At 35.3% G+C, this 18,902-nt stretch overlaps 1 protein-coding gene across 1 annotated transcript in view; it reads left to right on the forward strand.

The window, feature by feature from the left end:
- ARMC1 (armadillo repeat containing 1) overlaps positions 1-17,911 on the forward strand; it is a 35,095-nt gene extending 17,184 nt beyond the window's left edge. Inside the window, exons 4-7 of the mRNA XM_019710700.3 lie at positions 4,787-4,976; positions 14,509-14,625; positions 14,710-14,784; positions 15,845-17,911. Of these exons, the coding sequence (XP_019566259.1) occupies positions 4,787-4,976; positions 14,509-14,625; positions 14,710-14,784; positions 15,845-16,036 (574 nt within the window). The 3' untranslated portion in view covers positions 16,037-17,911. The remainder of the gene's footprint in view (positions 1-4,786; positions 4,977-14,508; positions 14,626-14,709; positions 14,785-15,844) is intronic.
- Positions 17,912-18,902: the final 991 nt, after the last annotated feature.

Below are 18,902 nucleotides of genomic sequence, written 5' to 3' on the forward strand. Positions count from 1 at the left end.
AAGATTTGCCCTATTGTTACAGTGGTTGCCTTTGTACTTATATGTTTTAAAACTGTTCTAAGTTGTTTTCTTGTTTAAACTTTTACTATCCTTCTTGGTAGTTTTTAATGGTAATAATCTTTTGACTGCCAGCTATTATATGTTCCACAGTCATTGAGCTTTTTCTAAACTTTTCTTCTTTTCTCCCTTGTCCTTTCTTAAGTTGCAGTATTTCTACTTGTCAGAACATTTATATAGTCTTTCCTTCTCTTTCCCACCTTTGTCTTATATTTAGATCTACAGTTAAATATATAAAATATTCATTGTCAGTCTTTTGCTAAAGTTTTCGCAGTCATCTCTTAGTTGGTTGAAGCTCATTCTCTAGTAGATTGCTCAAGAAAGGCTCAAATCTTCCTTGAGTTCTTTGGTGTTTAAAACTCTTTTTCTATACCCTTTACTTGAGGGACAGCTGGACTGGAATCGTGGTCACCTTTTGTTTTCTTGAAATTCTGGAAAATACTTTTCCATTTTGCCTTGATTATTATATTATTTATGTGAAGTCTGATGTCAACCTATCATGTAAAAGAGACTATAGTAGTACAGTACTGTAATGAATGTAGTACATTAATGTCGTCATTAACTTTAAATGAGACAATGTGTAATGAAACCAGTTTTACCATGGGCTAATTGATATAAACAAGAGTTAAATTCCTATTGCACCTCATCAACATTACAACAAAATGACACTGAACAAAACGATGTTATTCCATAGATTACAGGGCCCACTGTAATCTGCGTAATATATCAGGAGCCCTCTTCAGTATATCTGGTTGCCTGCAGCATCATTCTAAATGGCCACTAAATGGCCACAGCTATAGTCCACATCCTTTGTAGTTTTTTCAGTGTCTTTTTTGTGATTATTTAGAACAGAGGTTGGTAAATTTTTTTCTGTAAAAAGTCAGATAGTAAATATTTTTGGCTTTGCTGGATATACAGTCTCTGTTGTGACTACTCAGCTCTGCCCTTGTGGGTCAAAGCAGCTATAGATAATATGTAAATACATGGGCTTTGGCTCTAGTATAGTTTCCCTGCCCTTGGACATTGTTATCTAAACAAAGCTGTTGACTTACGTCTTAGAACCCTTTTCAAGTTAGGATTGTTTGTGTGTTAAAAAATGAGGGGTGATTTTCTGGGTTCCATAATGTTACAGGAATACTTTTTGTTATCAAGTAACGCAGGAAAAATATGCAAAACGAACTCCTAAAGGATAAGTTGCGAAGTTTTTCAAAAGTCGATAGATACCAAGTCTTTAACAGTAAAGTAGTATACTCATTGATTTCATGAAATACCGTATTTAGCTGTGTATAATGCACTCTCATGTATAATGCGCACCCACGTTTTTGGCCCAAATTTTCAGGGAAAAAATCTTTTGTTTTAATTTTCTAATTCAAATTTTTGTTTGTTTACATTTAGGTACTTGCTTTTGTATTATAAAGGAATTTTAGCATTTATTTTTTAACATATGGTACAATACATTTTATATAACAAATAATTACAAAACAATGACAGGTACAAGGTACGTGAAATTTTATGTACTGGTAACAGATTTATGATGTATTTATGCATCATAGAAGGCCAAAAACTCTTCGTCATTGCAAGTTATTTTAAGTTCAACAAAATTGATTATTGTAGTCTGGGGTACTTTGCATACAGATATCATTATTGATTTCTAGAGTTACACTTGTAACTCATGAGCATAAATAAAAGAATTAAAAACTTTTATATAGTACGGAATTAGTACTACCCGTGTATAATGCACACCCTTATTTTTACCTCACAAATTTGGGCAAAAAAGTGCATATTATACATAGCAAAATACGTATATGGAAGTCTTAACTGGCCTTTGTGGACAATATAAAATGTTATTAGTGGTATCTAGAATTAGAGTGAGTAGGTGTTTATGACCAATAAAGAAAAATATTTATATTCAGAATGAAAATTATTTTTGATATGTAATAAAGATCAGAGTTCACTTTTTAGTTGTATTTTATGAATAACATGTTGAAACTTCAATATAGATAACTAATTAGAAAAAATGGTCAGGCGTCAATATACTTCACTATGGAATAATTACTGAGAGCAAAATTCCAATTATTAAATGAAAGAACCTTTCAAGATAGTCTTTTTTTCTGATGTCAGATTTTAAAGACTGAACTAAATCCAGGGCATTAATCAACTCTTTCAATTTTTACTTGCCTAAGAAGATTAGGGCAATTAGTTCTTGCTTAATTATACAGTCTCTCTCACATTTATGGCCAAATGTGTTATATAACTCTAGACTTTTTCTACTTGAATGTTTTGAATTACAGTATTTGAATAGTAATTTTGGTTTATTTATTTATTTTTAAAAGACTAAGCTTCCAAATCTGTAGATGCTCTTGGATTTTTTTTTTAACGCATATTTTGAAAATAAGGACATAATTATTTATAATTGACTTGATCAGCAATATGCAGAGATATTTGTGATTTGTAAGATCAAGAAGTAACTTGGTTTGTAATTCATTTTTGCTTGTTTGCTTTTGTAAATTTCATTTTGCCTTAGACTGATCTGGGCCTATAAGTAAAGGTTTTTACTCCTTATCTGTTTCTGAGGCAGGATAGCAATGTAATTTAGCCTTGTGAGTACACTAGAACAACACACTTAAAACAACAGTGAGACCATCATGTTGATTTGGTGATGTTATCCTTTTAAAATCTTTTGGTTTTAAGTGGATAGATATTGAAAATTTTCCAGAAAGAAATTTATTGCTGTATGAAAATGATGAAACTTTGGAACTGTGAAATAAGGCAGTTAAAAATGGTAGTAGTAGCAGTATTTATTTCATTTCACCAATTTTGCTAATCTGTCATCTGTAATTGCTTTGCTTATCTAAGTAGGCATAGTCTTTGTGTGTCTATAGACGAAGGGTATAGTTTTGTTGTAAATCTTCAACTTTCTAATTGAAAGTGTGAGTAACCTCTGTAGCCGTACAGGCAATCAGAAATGCACATGTATCACCTATGCAAATTGTCCTTATGAATAAATAGCAGTTTCCCCCCTCACTCTGTTGCTACAAATACGGAAACCACTAGAATAGTAGGTTTATGAGAGAATTAAGCCCTAAAGAATCCATTATCTTCTCTCCTGTGAATCTGGAATGGTTCTAGCTCTATATCATCCTTGGGAGAATTGAGAAAATAGTCACTCACGTAGTGTTTTGTACTCTTTTCCTCTTAAATGCATGAGTGCCTGTAAACATTGTCCTCGTATTCTTTACAACTTGTTATTGGCTAATATTTAAAGTATCTCGGAACTGCAGTGACCTTTTCAATAAACTGTAAAATAGCTATCAGAAAAGTGCTGAGCCATCTCCTCAAATAATAGTCTTTTTCATAGCTTCCTGCAATACAGCGCCAAAGTCATTCAAAGTAATTAATCTCTGTGGTCAACAGTGGCCCCCAAAAAGCACCTGGTCTAGTAAATTGAGGGCCCAGAAAATTGCCAAATTACCACCTCTGGAATTGAAGGTCTTTATAGCTAGAATGTGTATAGTCTGAATATTAGAGATTGAAGTATTCCTGCTCATTCAATAACAAATGGATTGCAAAAAGTTTTGTAAGGCTTTGTGGAAGATACAGAGAGAACACACCTCTGTTTTTGAAGAGAAAGAAATAGAAAATTAAGATCAGTAATACTCGCATACACACAAGCATAGTACTTTGAATCCAGAGGTATGAATGGGGTGGGGTGGCTTCATAAAGAAGGTGGTGCTTGAGCTGAGCCTTCAGGGGAGAAATGAGTTTGAAAGCATACAGTCAGGTGAAGCTCTTCTGGCTAAAAGGACACGACCTGATGTTGGTCAAGCTGAGTTGGTAGAGGACAGATTTTAAAGGCATTAAATGTATGTTAAATGGTTTGGACTTAATTGTGGCTATTTATAGGTGAAATGAGGATTATTTTCTTACAGTTAATGTGTATACTTACTGTTTATTCAACTCAGCTAATAAGAATCATTAGATCGGTGCTGTCCAATATGATAGCCATTTGGCACATGTGACTTTAAATTTAATTAAAAGTGAATAAAATTTCTTCAATTACACGTGACACATTTCAAGTGCTCAATAGCCACATGTGAATGGACAGCGCAGATACAGAACTTTTCATCAGTGCAGAAAGTTCTGTTGGACAGCATTGTACTAGCTGTTTATGTGAGAATCTGTAGCAGGATTTAAAAGTTTAAGAATGAAAACTTTTGTTTGCGTTGTGGTTTTATGATACATGCTTTGTAAAAGATATGTAAAAATGTAAATTAAGAAACAGTTTGAATTTACTTAGAAATCTGTTGAAATAACTATATGAATGATCTAATTTTTCTTATTTTGGATTTTAATGTTATATTTTCTTGAAGGTCAGGGTACTTTCAAATTGAGAGTTGAATGTTAGTGTTAATCCAGGGATTTGTTATATCCTGATCTTTTTATTTGGCTTCCTATTTAATTAATGATGTGGATTAAGTGGGCTTTTATACCATTATAGTGATGAGTTTTGAATTTCAATGAACCATGGGTTTAAAATGAAATGTGAAGACTTTGTTATAGACTAGATGCTTTTTCTACATTACCAATTATTCTAGGATTCACTGTTATTTCTTTTAAATTGAACAAAGCATCAGAATGAAGGAAACAAGGCTTTGTAAACTTGAAGAATAAAATTACAGAATCAGTAGAAGTGACAAGACTAATTTATTAATTTATGTTTCTTTTCGAGGACTACAACTCCAGGGGAAACAAAACTGCTGGCCTCTGAAATATATGACATTCTTCAATCCTCCAATATGGCCGATAGTGATAGTTTCAATGAAATGAATTCACGTCGAAGGAAAGCTCAGTTTTTTCTGGGAACTACAAACAAACGTGCCAAAACAGTGGTTTTGCATATAGATGGCCTTGATGATACGGTAAGACTTTTATAAACACAGGGTTCATAAGATGGGAAAGAGAAATCAAATTAACTAAATAGTTTCCTAAATAGTTAGTGTTACCTCCTAACAGCCTTTAAGAATAAGTCTCAATATCAGTATTTAATACTGATAAAGGTGTCACTTTGTGTTAAAGGGGAAGGTTAATCAGAGGACATAACAGTTTAAAATATTTATGCCCTACTACTAGAACTTCAAAGTACATGAAGCAAAAACTGACAAAAATGTAAAGAGAAATAGACAAATCTACAGTTAGAGCTGAAGATTTGAATACCACTCTCAATAGAACAAGTAGGCAGAAAATCAGGGTATAGAACACTCACATACACTAATAACCAACTTAACCTATTTGATATTTATAGACTACCCCACCCAACAGCAAGATAATACTCTTTTCAAGTACACATGGAACATTTACCAAGATGGCATCCCTCCCTCCCGCCTTCCCTCTCTCTTTTTTTGTTGGTTGATTTAGGGTTTGTTTTATATCTCTAACTTATCACAGTCTAACTTCAATTAATATTACAGTAGTCCCCCCTTATCCACGGGAGATACTTTCCAAGACACCCAGTGGATGTCTGAAACAGCAGATGGTACCAAACCCCATATATATTAATTTTTCCTATCCATGCACACCTTTTCACTTAAAGGAAGCACTTTACGGCTTCTCTTTGGCATATGTGAATTGCCAGCATCACCACTCTTGTGCTTTGGGGCCATTATTAACTAAAAGGAGTTTTACTTGAACACAAGCCCTGTGATACTTTGACAGCTGATCAAGAGGACTGCTAAGTGACTAATGGGTAGGTACTGTACACAGTGTGGATACACTGGGCAAACGGGTGATTCATGGCCTAGGCAGGACGGAGCAGGACGGCTAAAGGCTTCATCATGCTACGCTACTCTGAACAGTGTGCAGTGTAAAACTTATGGATTGTTGATTTCTGGAGTTTTCTATTTAATATTTTCGGACCACAGTTGACTGTGGGTAACTGATACTGCAGAAAGCAAACTTATGGATTGTTGATTTCTGGAGTTTTCTATTTAATATTTTTGGACCACAGTTGACTGTGGGTAACTGATACTGCAGAAAGCAAAACCACAGATAAGGGGGGGGCTGCTGTATAGCACTTCATGCATAGTATTAGACTCTTATAACACTCTACTTCCATTTCCCTACCTCTGCCTTTGTGCTGTTGTTATCATGTTTTATTTCTACATACGTTATAAACTCAAAAATAAATTTTTTTATATTAAGTATTCTTTTTAAAAAATTTTCTTTTCTGTTTTTTTTATTGTGGTAAAATACGCATAGCATAAAATTTACCATTTTAATAATTTTTAAGTGTACACTCCAGTGTTGTTAAATATATTCATAATATTGTGCAACCATCACCACCATACATCAATGTATGTACAACTTTTTATAGTGTAAAACTGAAACTCCACCCATTAAACAATAACTCCCCTGTCTTCCTTTCCCCCCAGCCCACCACTACTCTACTTTCTGTCTCTGATTTTGGAAAAGTTAGTCTCTTTTAAAGACATTTACAAAATAAGAAAAAATATTTTCCGTCTACCTCCATATTTACCATTTCTGGGGCTCTTTATTCCTTTATGTAAATCTAGATTTTCATCTGTTAGGCTGGTGCAAAAGTAAGTGCGGTTTTTGCAATTGTTAACCTTTTAAACTGCAGTTACTTTTGCACCAACCTAATATCATTTTCCTTCTTTCTGAAGGACTTCCATTAACATTCTTGTGGTACAGGTCTTCTGGAAATGAATTCTTTCGGGGTTTTTTTTTTAATTGAAATAGCATTCACCACATACTATAAAATTACTATTTTAAAGTATACAATTTGGTGGTGTTAGTATGTTTACAGGGTTGTGCAACCATCACCATTGTCTAATTCCAAAACATTTCATTACCTCAAAAGGAAACCTCAGACCCATTAGCAATCACTACCCCTACCTCCTGGCAACCTCTAATCTACTTTCTGTGTCTGTGGATGTGCCTGTTCTGGACATTTCATATAAATGGAATCATATAGTATGTGACCTTTTGTGTCTAGCTTTCACTTAGCGTAATGTTTTCAAGGTTCATCTCTTGTGTTATGTATCAATCAACACATCATTCCTCTTGCTAATATTTCATTGTATGCATATACCTATTTTGTTTATCCATTAATCAGTTGATCAACGTTTGGGTTGTTTTCACTTTTTGGGTGTTATGAATAAATTCTGCTATGAGCATTCATAGCAGACATACTTTTGTGTGGATATATGTTCTCAATTCTCTTAGGTATATCCCTAGAGGTAGAATTATTGGGTGGTATGGTAACTTTATGTTTAGCTTTTTGAGCAATTGCCAAACTGTTTTCTACTGTGGCTGCACCATTTTACATTCCCATTAGCAATATATAAGGGGTCTGATTTCCCTACATTCTTGTCAGCATTTGTTATTTTCATTTTTTAATTTTTTTTAATAGCTATCTTGGTGGGTGTGAAATGGTATCTTAACTGTGGTTTTGATTTGTATTTCCCTAATGACTAGTGATGTTGAGTATCTTTTCACGTGGTTATTGGCCAATTTTTAGTGGTTGATTTAGGGTTTATTGCATACATCTTTATCACAGATTTTTTCTTTTGGAGAAATGTCTACTTATTTGTCCATTTTTAAATTGCTTATTATTTGTCTTGTTGCATTCTATTAAAATCATGTATTATAATTCATATATTAAACCTTTCATTTCTAGTGTAAGTTTCAGTAGGTCATGGTATATAATCCTTTTAATATGCTTCTGGATTCAGTTTGCTGGTGTTTTGTTGAGACATGTTGCATCTATATTCATACAGGATGTTAGTTTGTAGTTTGCCTGTGCTGGTTTTGGTATCAGGGTAATACTAGCTTCATAAAATGAGTTGGGAAATGTCTGGATGAGTTTGTGAAGGATTTCTGTTAATTCTTTTAAACACTTGGTAAAATTCACTAGTGAAGTCATTTGGTCCTGGGCTTTTCTTCGTGGGGAATTTTCTGATTAATTCAATCTCTTGTTATAGGCCTATTCACATTTTCTTTTCTTCTTGAGTCAGTTTTGGCAATTTTGTCTTTCTAGGAATTTGTTCATTTCATTATCTAATGTGCAGGCATACAATTGTTCATAGAATTTGCTCATAATCCTTTTGTTTTGGTAAGGGTGGTCATAATAACACTTTTTATTCCTGATTTTAGTCATTCGCGTCATCTTTTTCTCAGTGAGTTTAGCTAAAGATTTATCCGTTTTAATCTTCAAAAAACCAACTTTTGGTTTCATTGATTTTTCTGTTTTTTCCCCGTTCTCTATTTCTTTTTCCCCCCTACTGTAATGTTTATTTCGTTCCTGCTGCTTGCTTTGGATTTAGTTTGCTCTTCTTTTTTATTGTTTCTTAGAATGGAAAGTTAGGTTATTGATTTGAGATTTTCTTCCATTTTAATGTAGTTATTATTATAGCTGTAAATTTCCCTGTAAGCACTGTGTTTTCTGCAGCCCATGAGATTTAATATTTGGTGTTTTCATTTCGTTCATCTCAAAGTATTCTCTGATTTCTCTTGTGAGCTCTTTGACTCATTGGTTATTTGCGTTTAATTTCTGTGTATTTGGAAATTTTCCAGATTTCCTTCTGTTACTGATTTCTAATTTCACTTCATGTGATTAGACAGCATTGTATGATTTCAACCCTTCTAAATTTATTGAGCCTTGTTTCATGGCCTAATATGGTCTATTCTGGAGAATGTTCCATGGGCCCTTAAGAGTGTTTATACTGCTGAGTGTTCAATAAAATGTCTATTAGGTTCAGTGGATTTATAGTGTTTAAGGCTTCCTTTTTCTCGCTGATCTTCTGTCTAGATGTTTCTACCCATTTTTAAAGTTCAAATATTGAAATCTAACAATTTCAGGTTTTTTTTGGGTAACCTTTTTAATTACATCTATTCATTCTTCTTTTTTTTAATTAGTTTCAGGTGTACAAACCAAGGTAATAGACATTTACACCCCTCACAAAGTGATAATCCCCCTCCCCAATCGACTACCCCTCTGACATCCTATACAGCTGTTACAATTCCATTGACTCTATTCCCTATGCTGTACACCACATCCTGTGACTACTGTGTTTCCTCAAAAATAAGACCTAACTGGACAGTCAGCTCTAATGCGTCGTTTGGAGCAAAAATTAATATCAGACCCGGTCTTATATTTAGAGTAAAGTAAGACTGGGTCTTACATGAATTTTTGCTCCAAAAGACACATTAGAGCTGATTGTCCGGCGAGGCCTTATTTTCAGGGAAACATGGTGTATTAAATTATAGTTGACATTCATTGTTATTCTACTTCCTCTTCAGCGCGATGTACAGCGTGGTGATCAGGCATCTACACCATCCCTGAAGTGGTCTCCCCAATAAGACACGTGTTCTCAGTAACGCTTTCAGTTTTATATGTCTGAAAGTGTCCTTATTTTTTTTTTTCCTTTTGAAAGATATTCATGGGTATAGAATTCTAGGTACAGTTTTTTTCTTACCATATTATAAGATACTATTCCACTATGTTTTCTCTTGTATTGTTTATTCAGAAGTCTATCAAATTCTTATTTTTGTTCTTCTGTATGTAATGTGTCTTTTTTTTCCATCTCTGCCTGCTTTTAAGAGTTTCTCCTTTATCACTGCTTTTGATCATTTTGTTTGTGATGTGCCTTGGTATAATTTTCTTTATGTAGCTTCTTGGATCTCTGGGTTTATAGTTTGCAGCAGATTTGGTCAATTTTTTCCATTATTTTTTCAAGTGCTTTTTCTGTTTTCCCCTCAGTCTTTCAGGGATTCCTATTATTACATATATTCAACCATGTGAAGTTGTCCCACAGTTCACATTACAATATTCTGTGAATTTCCTTTTAAACAGTTTTTTTCTCTCTGTTTCATTTTAGATAGTTTGTGTTGCTATATTCACTAAATTTTTCTTCTGCAGGTGTTTAATTTGCTGTTAATCTCATTTGGTGTATTTTTCACCATAGACATTGTTTTACTGTATCTCTAGAAGTTTGATTTGGGTCTTTTTAATACCACCTTAACATGTTTACATTTTCTCTATTTGAACATACAGAATATGGTAAGAATAACTGTTTAATGTCCTCGTCTACTAATTCAGTCATCTGTGTTATTTCTGAGTGTGTTTCTGTAGATTGATTTTTCTAATTATAGATTGCAGTTTCTTGCTTCTTTGCATGCCTCGTATTTTTTGATTGGATGCCAGATGCTGCAAATTTTACATTATTGGATATAGCATATATTTGTATGCAAAGCCTTTAAATATTCTTGAGTTTGTTGTGTATCAGCTACTTGCAAACAGTTGGATCTTTATGAGGCATGCATTCAGGCTTTGTTAGGCAAGACGGTAGCACCTTTAATGTAGGGATAATTTTGCTGCACTGCCGAGACAATACTTCTGGGTTCTCTGACCATGCCCCAGGTTTGTCCAAGTTTTTACACTTTTATAAATCCAAAGTTGTATACTTTACATATTAGGGGTGGCAACTGATGGATTACCACTTATCTCTTTAGCTATGCCAGGTAGGTAATGTTGGATTATCCACAGTTTTTTCTAGTTGTGGTGTTGGGGTGCTTAGGCTTCAAGATTTAAGGTTCAGTAAGTAAGTGGGGGGGAGGCTTTTCATATGCATAGTATCCATAACACTGCCAAATAAGTTAACTATTTCATTGAAACTGGGACCACAAGATCCTGAAAGGTTTCTAGAAAGCAGGTTTTGGTAACTAAATTGATTGAATGGAAGATAGATAAAATATCGCCAATACGTCTGCTTAATTTTAATGAATAAGAATAATATGGTTATTTTTTTAAACTAGCCCAAATGAAATAATAAAACCTAGCAAAGCACACACAAAAATATAGGCCAGTATATCTAAAGAACATGATTGCGAAAACCATAAAATAGAATATTAGCAAATTAACTCTTCACTGTACTATAGTGTTAGTTAACATTTTTTGGTGGCATAGCCTGGCACCGAGTGTATGCCAGCCACTGTTTCAGGTACCAGGGATACAACAGTGACCAAGATAAACAAAAGTTCTCATAAATCTTATGATTGACCTCATTAAGCTGATATAGTTGGAGGCGACAGACAATAAGCCAAGTTGTATAGTATATTAGAAGTGGTAAGTTCTGTGGAGAGAAATAAAGGGAAGGTAGATAGGGAGTACTAACAGGTGGGATGGTAGGGTTGCAGTTTTAAATAGGATGGTTCAGATAAACCTGGAGAAACTGACATTTCAGCAAAGACTTAGAGGGAGAGAGCTTGTGCATTCCTGTGAAAGAGTACGTGTTCCCAAGAGAGGGAGCTATAAGTGCCAAGGCTTGAGACGTCATCAGCTAAGAGTATATCGAAGAGTAATAAAAGAATATGTCCAACCAGATCTTAAAATGTGCTTGTAAATTTCTTTAATTAAAACAATGTGTTCTTGACCGAAAAAAAAAAAAGTGGAAAAAAAAAGAAAGTCCTGAAGCAGACCCTAATATATATTAGAACTCACCCTATGATAAAGGAAGCCTCAGACACCGGTGGGAAAGTGATAGATTATTCAATAAATGGTGCCAGGAATCTGACAGTTTTGCAGGGATGGGAAGGGGAGAGGGCATCTAATCAGACAGTAAAAATTCAAAGTGTACTAAAGAAGTTAAATGTAGAAAAATGAAACTATGAAATTAAAGAAATCTGAATATTTAATTGATTTATTTAAGGACTTTTAGCATAAAGGCAGTAGAAGAAATCGCTTTAGGAAAGATCTCTAGTTTGACAATAAAGTTTTTGTTTTGCCAAGTATAATATTCTTAAAAGGTAAAAACAGTTGGAAAATATTTGTAATGAATAATTGACATCAGGTTAGTGGCCTTAAAAAAATCAAAAGAAAATCTAATAAGAAAAGTTCCCTAAAGAGATATAATTACCAATAAATAATATCAGCTTACATCTGTTACAATACTTTCAGAGGCCCTTGTGATGTGTTAACTCATTTATTTCTCATAACACTATAAGGTAGGTCTTTTTATAGGCCCAGTTTACAGATGGGGAAACTGACGGACACCAGATTTAAGTAGTTTCCCAGGGTTACACAATTACTAAGTGGAGGGCATGGGATTTGAACCTAAGCAGCAGAATCCCACTCTTAACTGCTACTTTGGACAGCACATGGAAGCACGTTTACTCTTTTACTAGTAAAGAAAGCAGTGTACATTGTTTTAGTGTATATATCAAGGCTTTTAGGGAGTTATTTCTGATTATGGATCCTCGCAAGTCTTTTTCCCTTTGCTTTATTTGTTCAGCTGCAATCATGCTACTATGGAGTCTGTAGAAATTGGAGAGAGACCATTATATTCTTTGAATTGATAGTCTCTTAACACACACCCACACCCACCCCTCCACCCCCCACTCCCCGACCCCTACCCCTCACTCTTTTCTCCTAATCATTTTTAGGCAGTTAATCTTGACTCATCTACTTTCTTGCCCACCTTCCATTTATATCTACTATGATTTTCTCAACCAAATCTTGACCCTGTATCCCAGTCAAGAGGGTGTTCATCCTTGGTGGATAATTCTTGATCGTATTTGTTCCATTGAAACTCTCACATTTACTTGGAAATTGCCTATCCCAAGAGATTAAATCTTAGAATTGCATTTTCCACCCCTTTCCATGCCCCCAGCCTTTGCCTATTGCAAATGTGTTCATTTGTGTCAAAACAAAGTTGAATTGGCCTCATGAATCTGGTTTCTCATTGTCACATATAGTTGGAATTTAGTGTCATATTCTTTACTTATGATGAACTCGGCAAGTTGTTTAACTTTTCTGTTTTTTGCTTTCCTCACATTTAAAAGAAGGAATCAGATTAGACTAGTGGTATTCTAACTTTTGTGTTGTATATGCTGTGTGCTTTTCTTCACTTTCACGTCTGCCTCGTGTTGAGTATGTGCAAGAGATAAAACCTTTTGGGCCCCTGTTCCATAAGGGGGCCTTGCAGAACCCAGGACTCAGCTGAGCAGAGCCCAGAAACAATGCACTAAATGAGCCCCTGTGGGTGGTGGGTTTGTGTGCTGCCACATGCCGCTGTACCCCAGATCCTTGCCTGAGTAGTACTGAAAGGCAGAGGTAAAAGAGTGGGTTAAATAAGAAGGTAAGCAAGGATGTGAGTTCTGAAGGATGCATGGATACGTTTGAAGACTGATTTTATTCAATAGAAGAAAAGAATGAATCGGATAATTTGAAGGCAGTGCTTCTTAGGGTGTGACCTGGAGACTTGGGGTCAGTTGTAGATTCCTGACCCCTCGGAAGTACCAAATTAGAACCTGGATTCAATACAGAAACAGGAAAATTTAGATGGTGATTTGGTGTGTGGGCTGGAGGTGGAGGGAGGGATGTGGGGAAACTAGTTACTTTTTAATCCATTTTCTCTGGATATTGTGTTTGAGGTGACCATTGGCTGTCCAAGTAGATATATCTGTAGACAAATGAAAATAAAATCATATTGGAGACACACATCTGTGCTTCTCCAGGTAGTGATGGCTGAAGTGATGAGAGTAGTCTGCTGAGGGATGAAATAGAAAGGAAATCCCTTACTTTTAGGTCCTGGACCTTGGAGATACAATGCGATGGAATAGTCAGTGGTGTAAGTAAAAGACAAGGGTATTATTAGGGGTCAAAGAGGGATTGATGGGTATGTGTTACCTTGTGTTGTCAGGGGAAAATGAGAACCAAGAGAGGATGTTGCTAACCCTTGAGAATGCAGTGGTACCCACAGAAAAGGCCATTAATGAAGGGTGCAGCAGTATTTATAAATATCAAGTACTTTAAAAATAGTGACTCAAACACTGAATGCTTACCAATTCTAACTTATGTTTATTAGAATTTATCCCTAGAGATTTTTAAGCTACAGCAAGGGTCAGTAAACCTTTCTGTAAAGGGTCAGATAGTAAATATTTTAGGTTTTGCAGGGCACATGGTCTGTTAATAACTACTAACTCTGCAGTAGCATGAAACTAGCCTCAGACAGTATGTCAACACGTGGGTGTGGCTGTTACAGAAACAGCTGGTGGACCAGTTTTCCCACTCTTGAGCTAGAAGAACCTCTGCTTTTCAGCATTTTTTCTGTATTATTCTTCCGTTCTTTTTGCTTTAAGATTCAAATTAACATTGACTAGCTTCTTATTAAAATTATTAAGACTGAATATTAGTAATGAAGCTTGAAAAACTCTAGCAGGAATTACTATTCTGTTGATCTTATAAAATGTAATAAACTTGACTAAGCACCATGCCCTCAAATATGAGATGGTAGACCTGAAATAGGGACATCCGCCCCGCATGGTGCCCCCCACCCCCCCAAATATAATGACTAGTTCAGTGTGGTTTGAGTTGATTTATTCCCTTTTTATTGTTTTACGAATTTTAATAACAATTTGCTTTTACTTTTTCAGTCTCGGCGAAATCTATGTGAAGAGGCTTTGTTAAAAATTAAAGGTGTTATTAGCTTTACTTTTCAAATGGCTGTTCAAAGATGTGTGGTGCGAATCCGTTCAGATTTGAAAGCAGAGGTTAGTATTTTAAATGACTCCGTGTGCTTGAGGTTCCAGGTACCAAATCACTGTTCAAAATTGTCCCTTTTTATCTTGGCCTAGGCTTTGGCATCAGCAATAGCATCCACTAAGGTTATGAAGGCTCAGCAAGTTGTGAAAAGTGAAAGCGGAGAAGAGGTAAAAGGTTTAGTTTTCTCTATACCTGACTCTGACTCTTGGTTCTTCTTTATGGCTGGCAGATTGCTATTGTTTCTAGACCAATCGTTACCAAAGGAATGTGGTTGGGTCAGATTATCTTAATGTTTCTTGGTTAACAGTGTTAACTCTTAGAAATGTGGAGAGATCTTTGGTGAATTTCAGTCTGTTTTTTATGTCTTATATTTTTTTGACTTTCAGACTCTGATCTTTATTTCCGTGGAGCTGTCTTACTGATATTACATGGAAATAAAGGATATGTGGTTTCCTTGCATTGGTTCTTAAATGCTTTCTAACCTTAATTAGTTTTGCCAGTCCAAAAAATAAAAGTCCAGTCCCACCATTGGGCAAGTATATATAATGAAGATCTTTGCCGCTTGCTGTTCTTTCCACGAGCTTTGTGAGAGAGAAAACGAACCTATTTAGCTTTAGCTCATTTGAGCTCCCACAGAAAGGAGGTTCAGATACACAATAGCCAGGTACTTGCTTTTGTCTTACTTATTTTTAAATTTTTTAAAATTTATTTTTAATTATAGTTGACAGACAATATTAGTGTCAGGTGTACATCATAGTGATTCAACATTTATGCACATTCATCCCTCCTGGACCCCCAAGAGAAAAGCATTAGGTTTCATGTGCGGTTCTGCCTTTCTGTGCTTATGCAGTGCTCAGTACCATGTTTCCCCCAAAATGAGACCTAGCCGGACAATCAGCTCTAATGTGTCTTTTGGAGCAAACATTAATATTAGATCCAGTCTTATTTTACTATAATAAAATATAATATAGTATAATATAATATACTGGGTCTTATATTAATTTTTGCTCCAAAAGACGCATTGGAGCTGATTGTCCGACTAGGTCTTATTTTCTGGGAAACAGGGTAGTTGGGCCTACCTTCATATAAGAGGAACATTTTCAAAGGAATACAGCCCTTGAAAATAACTATCATGATCAGAAGGAGGAGTAAAGTTGATCTTTAACTTCTGACATATACCTATCAGTTAGGTTGATTGTGTAATACTGTTTGCATGTTCTGTGTCAGATGCTGGTTCCGTTCCAGGATACGCCTGTGGAAGTAGAACAGAACACAGAGCTGCCCGACTACCTGCCTGAGGATGAGAGCCCCACGAAGGAGCAGGACAAAGCAGTGTCCCGGGTGGGCTCCCACCCAGAGGGTGGGGCGAGCTGGCTGAGCACAGCTGCAAACTTTTTATCCAGATCGTTTTACTGGTGACTTCGGTTTGGGGTTCAAGGACTGTGTGAACGAACAAGGGGCCAGTTTTCCATTGTGGTGGTGAACTGTCAAGTGCAATTTGCAATAAGTTATCATGAAAAGTTTTTAGATTACATGATTGCGTATGCTGCATTTTACATTTTATTGGACATTTGCCCCACTAAGTGGTAAAAAAGACAGAGGCTACAGGTGGAGTTGCTTTGTTTATGAAGGTATTTCGGTTGTATTTTCCTTTGTTTAGTTGCCTCACGTTTTAAAAAAACATGGGTCCACTGTTAAACCAAACATATGTGCAGCTTTACATTTTATTTTCCATGAAGCACGTGATTAGGAAAACAACTTTCTCCTCAAGCCTCAGGACCTATCTGAAGAGACGTTTTCTTTTAGCTCAAGTTGTGCATGAATCACTGAACATTTTTCTCTGCTTTTCTTCATGAGAGGTACTTGCTTTGGTACTTTTCACTGAAAGTTGCAAACATTTCTCATTATCCCCCTTTTGTGCCTTTTTTAATTTTGCCAACCATGTTAATAGAAAGGACATTACTAATGACATATGGTGAATTAAAAGATATTAATTTGAATGGAGCAGTCCCCTAAAAATACAACTGCAAAACCTTTGCAATCTTATTTGTTATTTTAATAAGATTAACCCAGAATCATTCAAAAAGAAGGAAACACATCTCTCAGCAAAGTGCTATTGAGACGGAACGCGACCAAATGTAGGTCCCGTTAACTGCTGTTCAGTTTGTTATATCAGCTCTTGAGAGTCATCTCTTGGGAGCAGCTATAAATGGTCTCTAGGCTTTACTTTGTGATTGATTACACACTGTCCCCTGGTAGAAAAAAAATGTAGTAAATAACTGACAGACTTGAAAAAAGAAAAAATTGGATGCCTATATGCCATAGTGCCATTTGGTAGAGTTTAACTGTAACATGAATTGCTGGGCAGATGCCTCTTCAGTAGGTGTTTCCTTGTATTTGCCTTTTGTGAATTTATTATGAACTTACAGTCGGATCGAATGAGAAAAGACTCAAATTATTGCTTACAAAGAAATAAAGCCAGCATTGGTCTACTTAATCTTGTTTCTCATATCCAGCCAGAAAAAAAGAACTTCAGTGAAGGTAAGATAAATATAAATATATATACATATATATTTTTGGTAGATAAGAGCTCATTACATATATGTAATGCTTTATTGCATTTCTGAAATATTTGGCAACTAAAAATTTCCTTTTAGAAATCCAACTAAATCCAGAAAAATTTTAATGCTAACATGATTGAAAACGAATAGGAGGAAATTGAAATTCTTTTCATCAACCTGTAGAGCTGCTGTTTGACTACTTGGAGAATGTGAAAGGAAAATTGGACCCTGGAGGATTTCCTTGTATTTTCATCACTTCTCTTTTAAAGACAATTAAAAGCATCCAGTGTCGCTGGAGAGAAGTGACTGTATGATACTTCACCAACAAGAATCTCGAGTTCATGAACATTGTAACCTTCTGGAGGGAGGGGTATTGAGGGGGTTGAAAATGATAGTTTCTCATGTGTCTGGGCTGTGATTCAGGTGACACGCACAATTGACAATATAAGCTTTCAGGGCATGTATTGCTTTAAATGTATAATACAACTTGCTGCCAGAACCAGATGTGTTGGGAAAAAAAAACAAAACCACCTCCTTTCTATAGCCATTAAAACAAAGTTTACTGTTCCGTTTTAACAAGCTTATATTTGATTTTGCATCGCCACACATCTGCTTATTTAAAAAACTACATCCCTTTGGTAGCAATGGTTCAATACGAGTAGGTATTACAGCTTGATGTCGTGTGTTCTGATTCTAAGTGTTCTTTCATTTTCAGGTCTAATAAAAGGTAACAATTAAAATTGAATGGTTATTGCATTTTTATGGTATAAGCATTATTAATTACTCTTGAGCCTGTTTGTAGCCACACTGCCTGGCAGACCTCCTAGCTCCCTCTAGGTGTGTTACCCAAGCAATTCCCTTACCTCTTATGTCCTTCCCAGCATCACTCCTGACTTTGGATCAGCTGCCTCTTTAAGTATATTCATTGTAGCATTTATCACATTAGATTGAAATTATATCTACCCGTGTGTCTCCCCTACTCAGTTCTTTGAGAACCCAGCGAGTCCACACCTGTACCTGGCTAGTCGCAAGTACTTGAATATTTTTTTAGGAGAATAAATGAAAATTTTTTTCTTTTAAATCAGTAAAAAATGAATGGAAGGTGCTAATTAACTTGAGCAAATAGGAAAAATGTCAGGTTGTATTTTTTTTTCTGGGTGTGTTTGTTTCTGATTTATTCAATTTATTGTTTCATTTATTTTGTCATTTGGCTTTTCCCCCCCAAAAAGTGGCAGAGAGGCATTGAATAAAGTTAAGATTAACTTACAATATCCTGATTCTAACAAAATTGTTATAGGAGAATAATATATATATATATAAAATTGTAATACTCCGATAACAAAAGATGAATACAAGTCATGTTTGACTTCTGCAATTATAAGAGGTGCTCAAAATGGTTACCATCAGCGTCCAGATACTTCTGATTATGGTGAACTACTGCTTGAGCAACGTTGACCAAAGTGTCCACTTGTATACATTTTTTGTGGCACCCCTGGTGTGTGTGTGTACATATATATAGTGGTATTTTTGATTTCTTATTTTATAACATTAGCTATGTAATCTAAGGTGGTAAATAATCTCTGAGGTTGTTCTTAGTAAAATGGAGAATTGAGATAATTCTTCTACTTCGTGGGTCATTATTAGAATCCAGTGGGATCATGCATAATTGGAAAACTGAAAATTTGAAGTGTAAGATGGAATTATTGTTACTGGAGTTTGACACA

This window comes from Rhinolophus sinicus, chromosome 7 (assembly GCF_057876585.1).
Source record: "Rhinolophus sinicus isolate RSI-liver-muscle chromosome 7, RSI-T2T, whole genome shotgun sequence".
NCBI classification, from domain to species: Eukaryota; Metazoa; Chordata; class Mammalia; order Chiroptera; family Rhinolophidae; genus Rhinolophus; species Rhinolophus sinicus.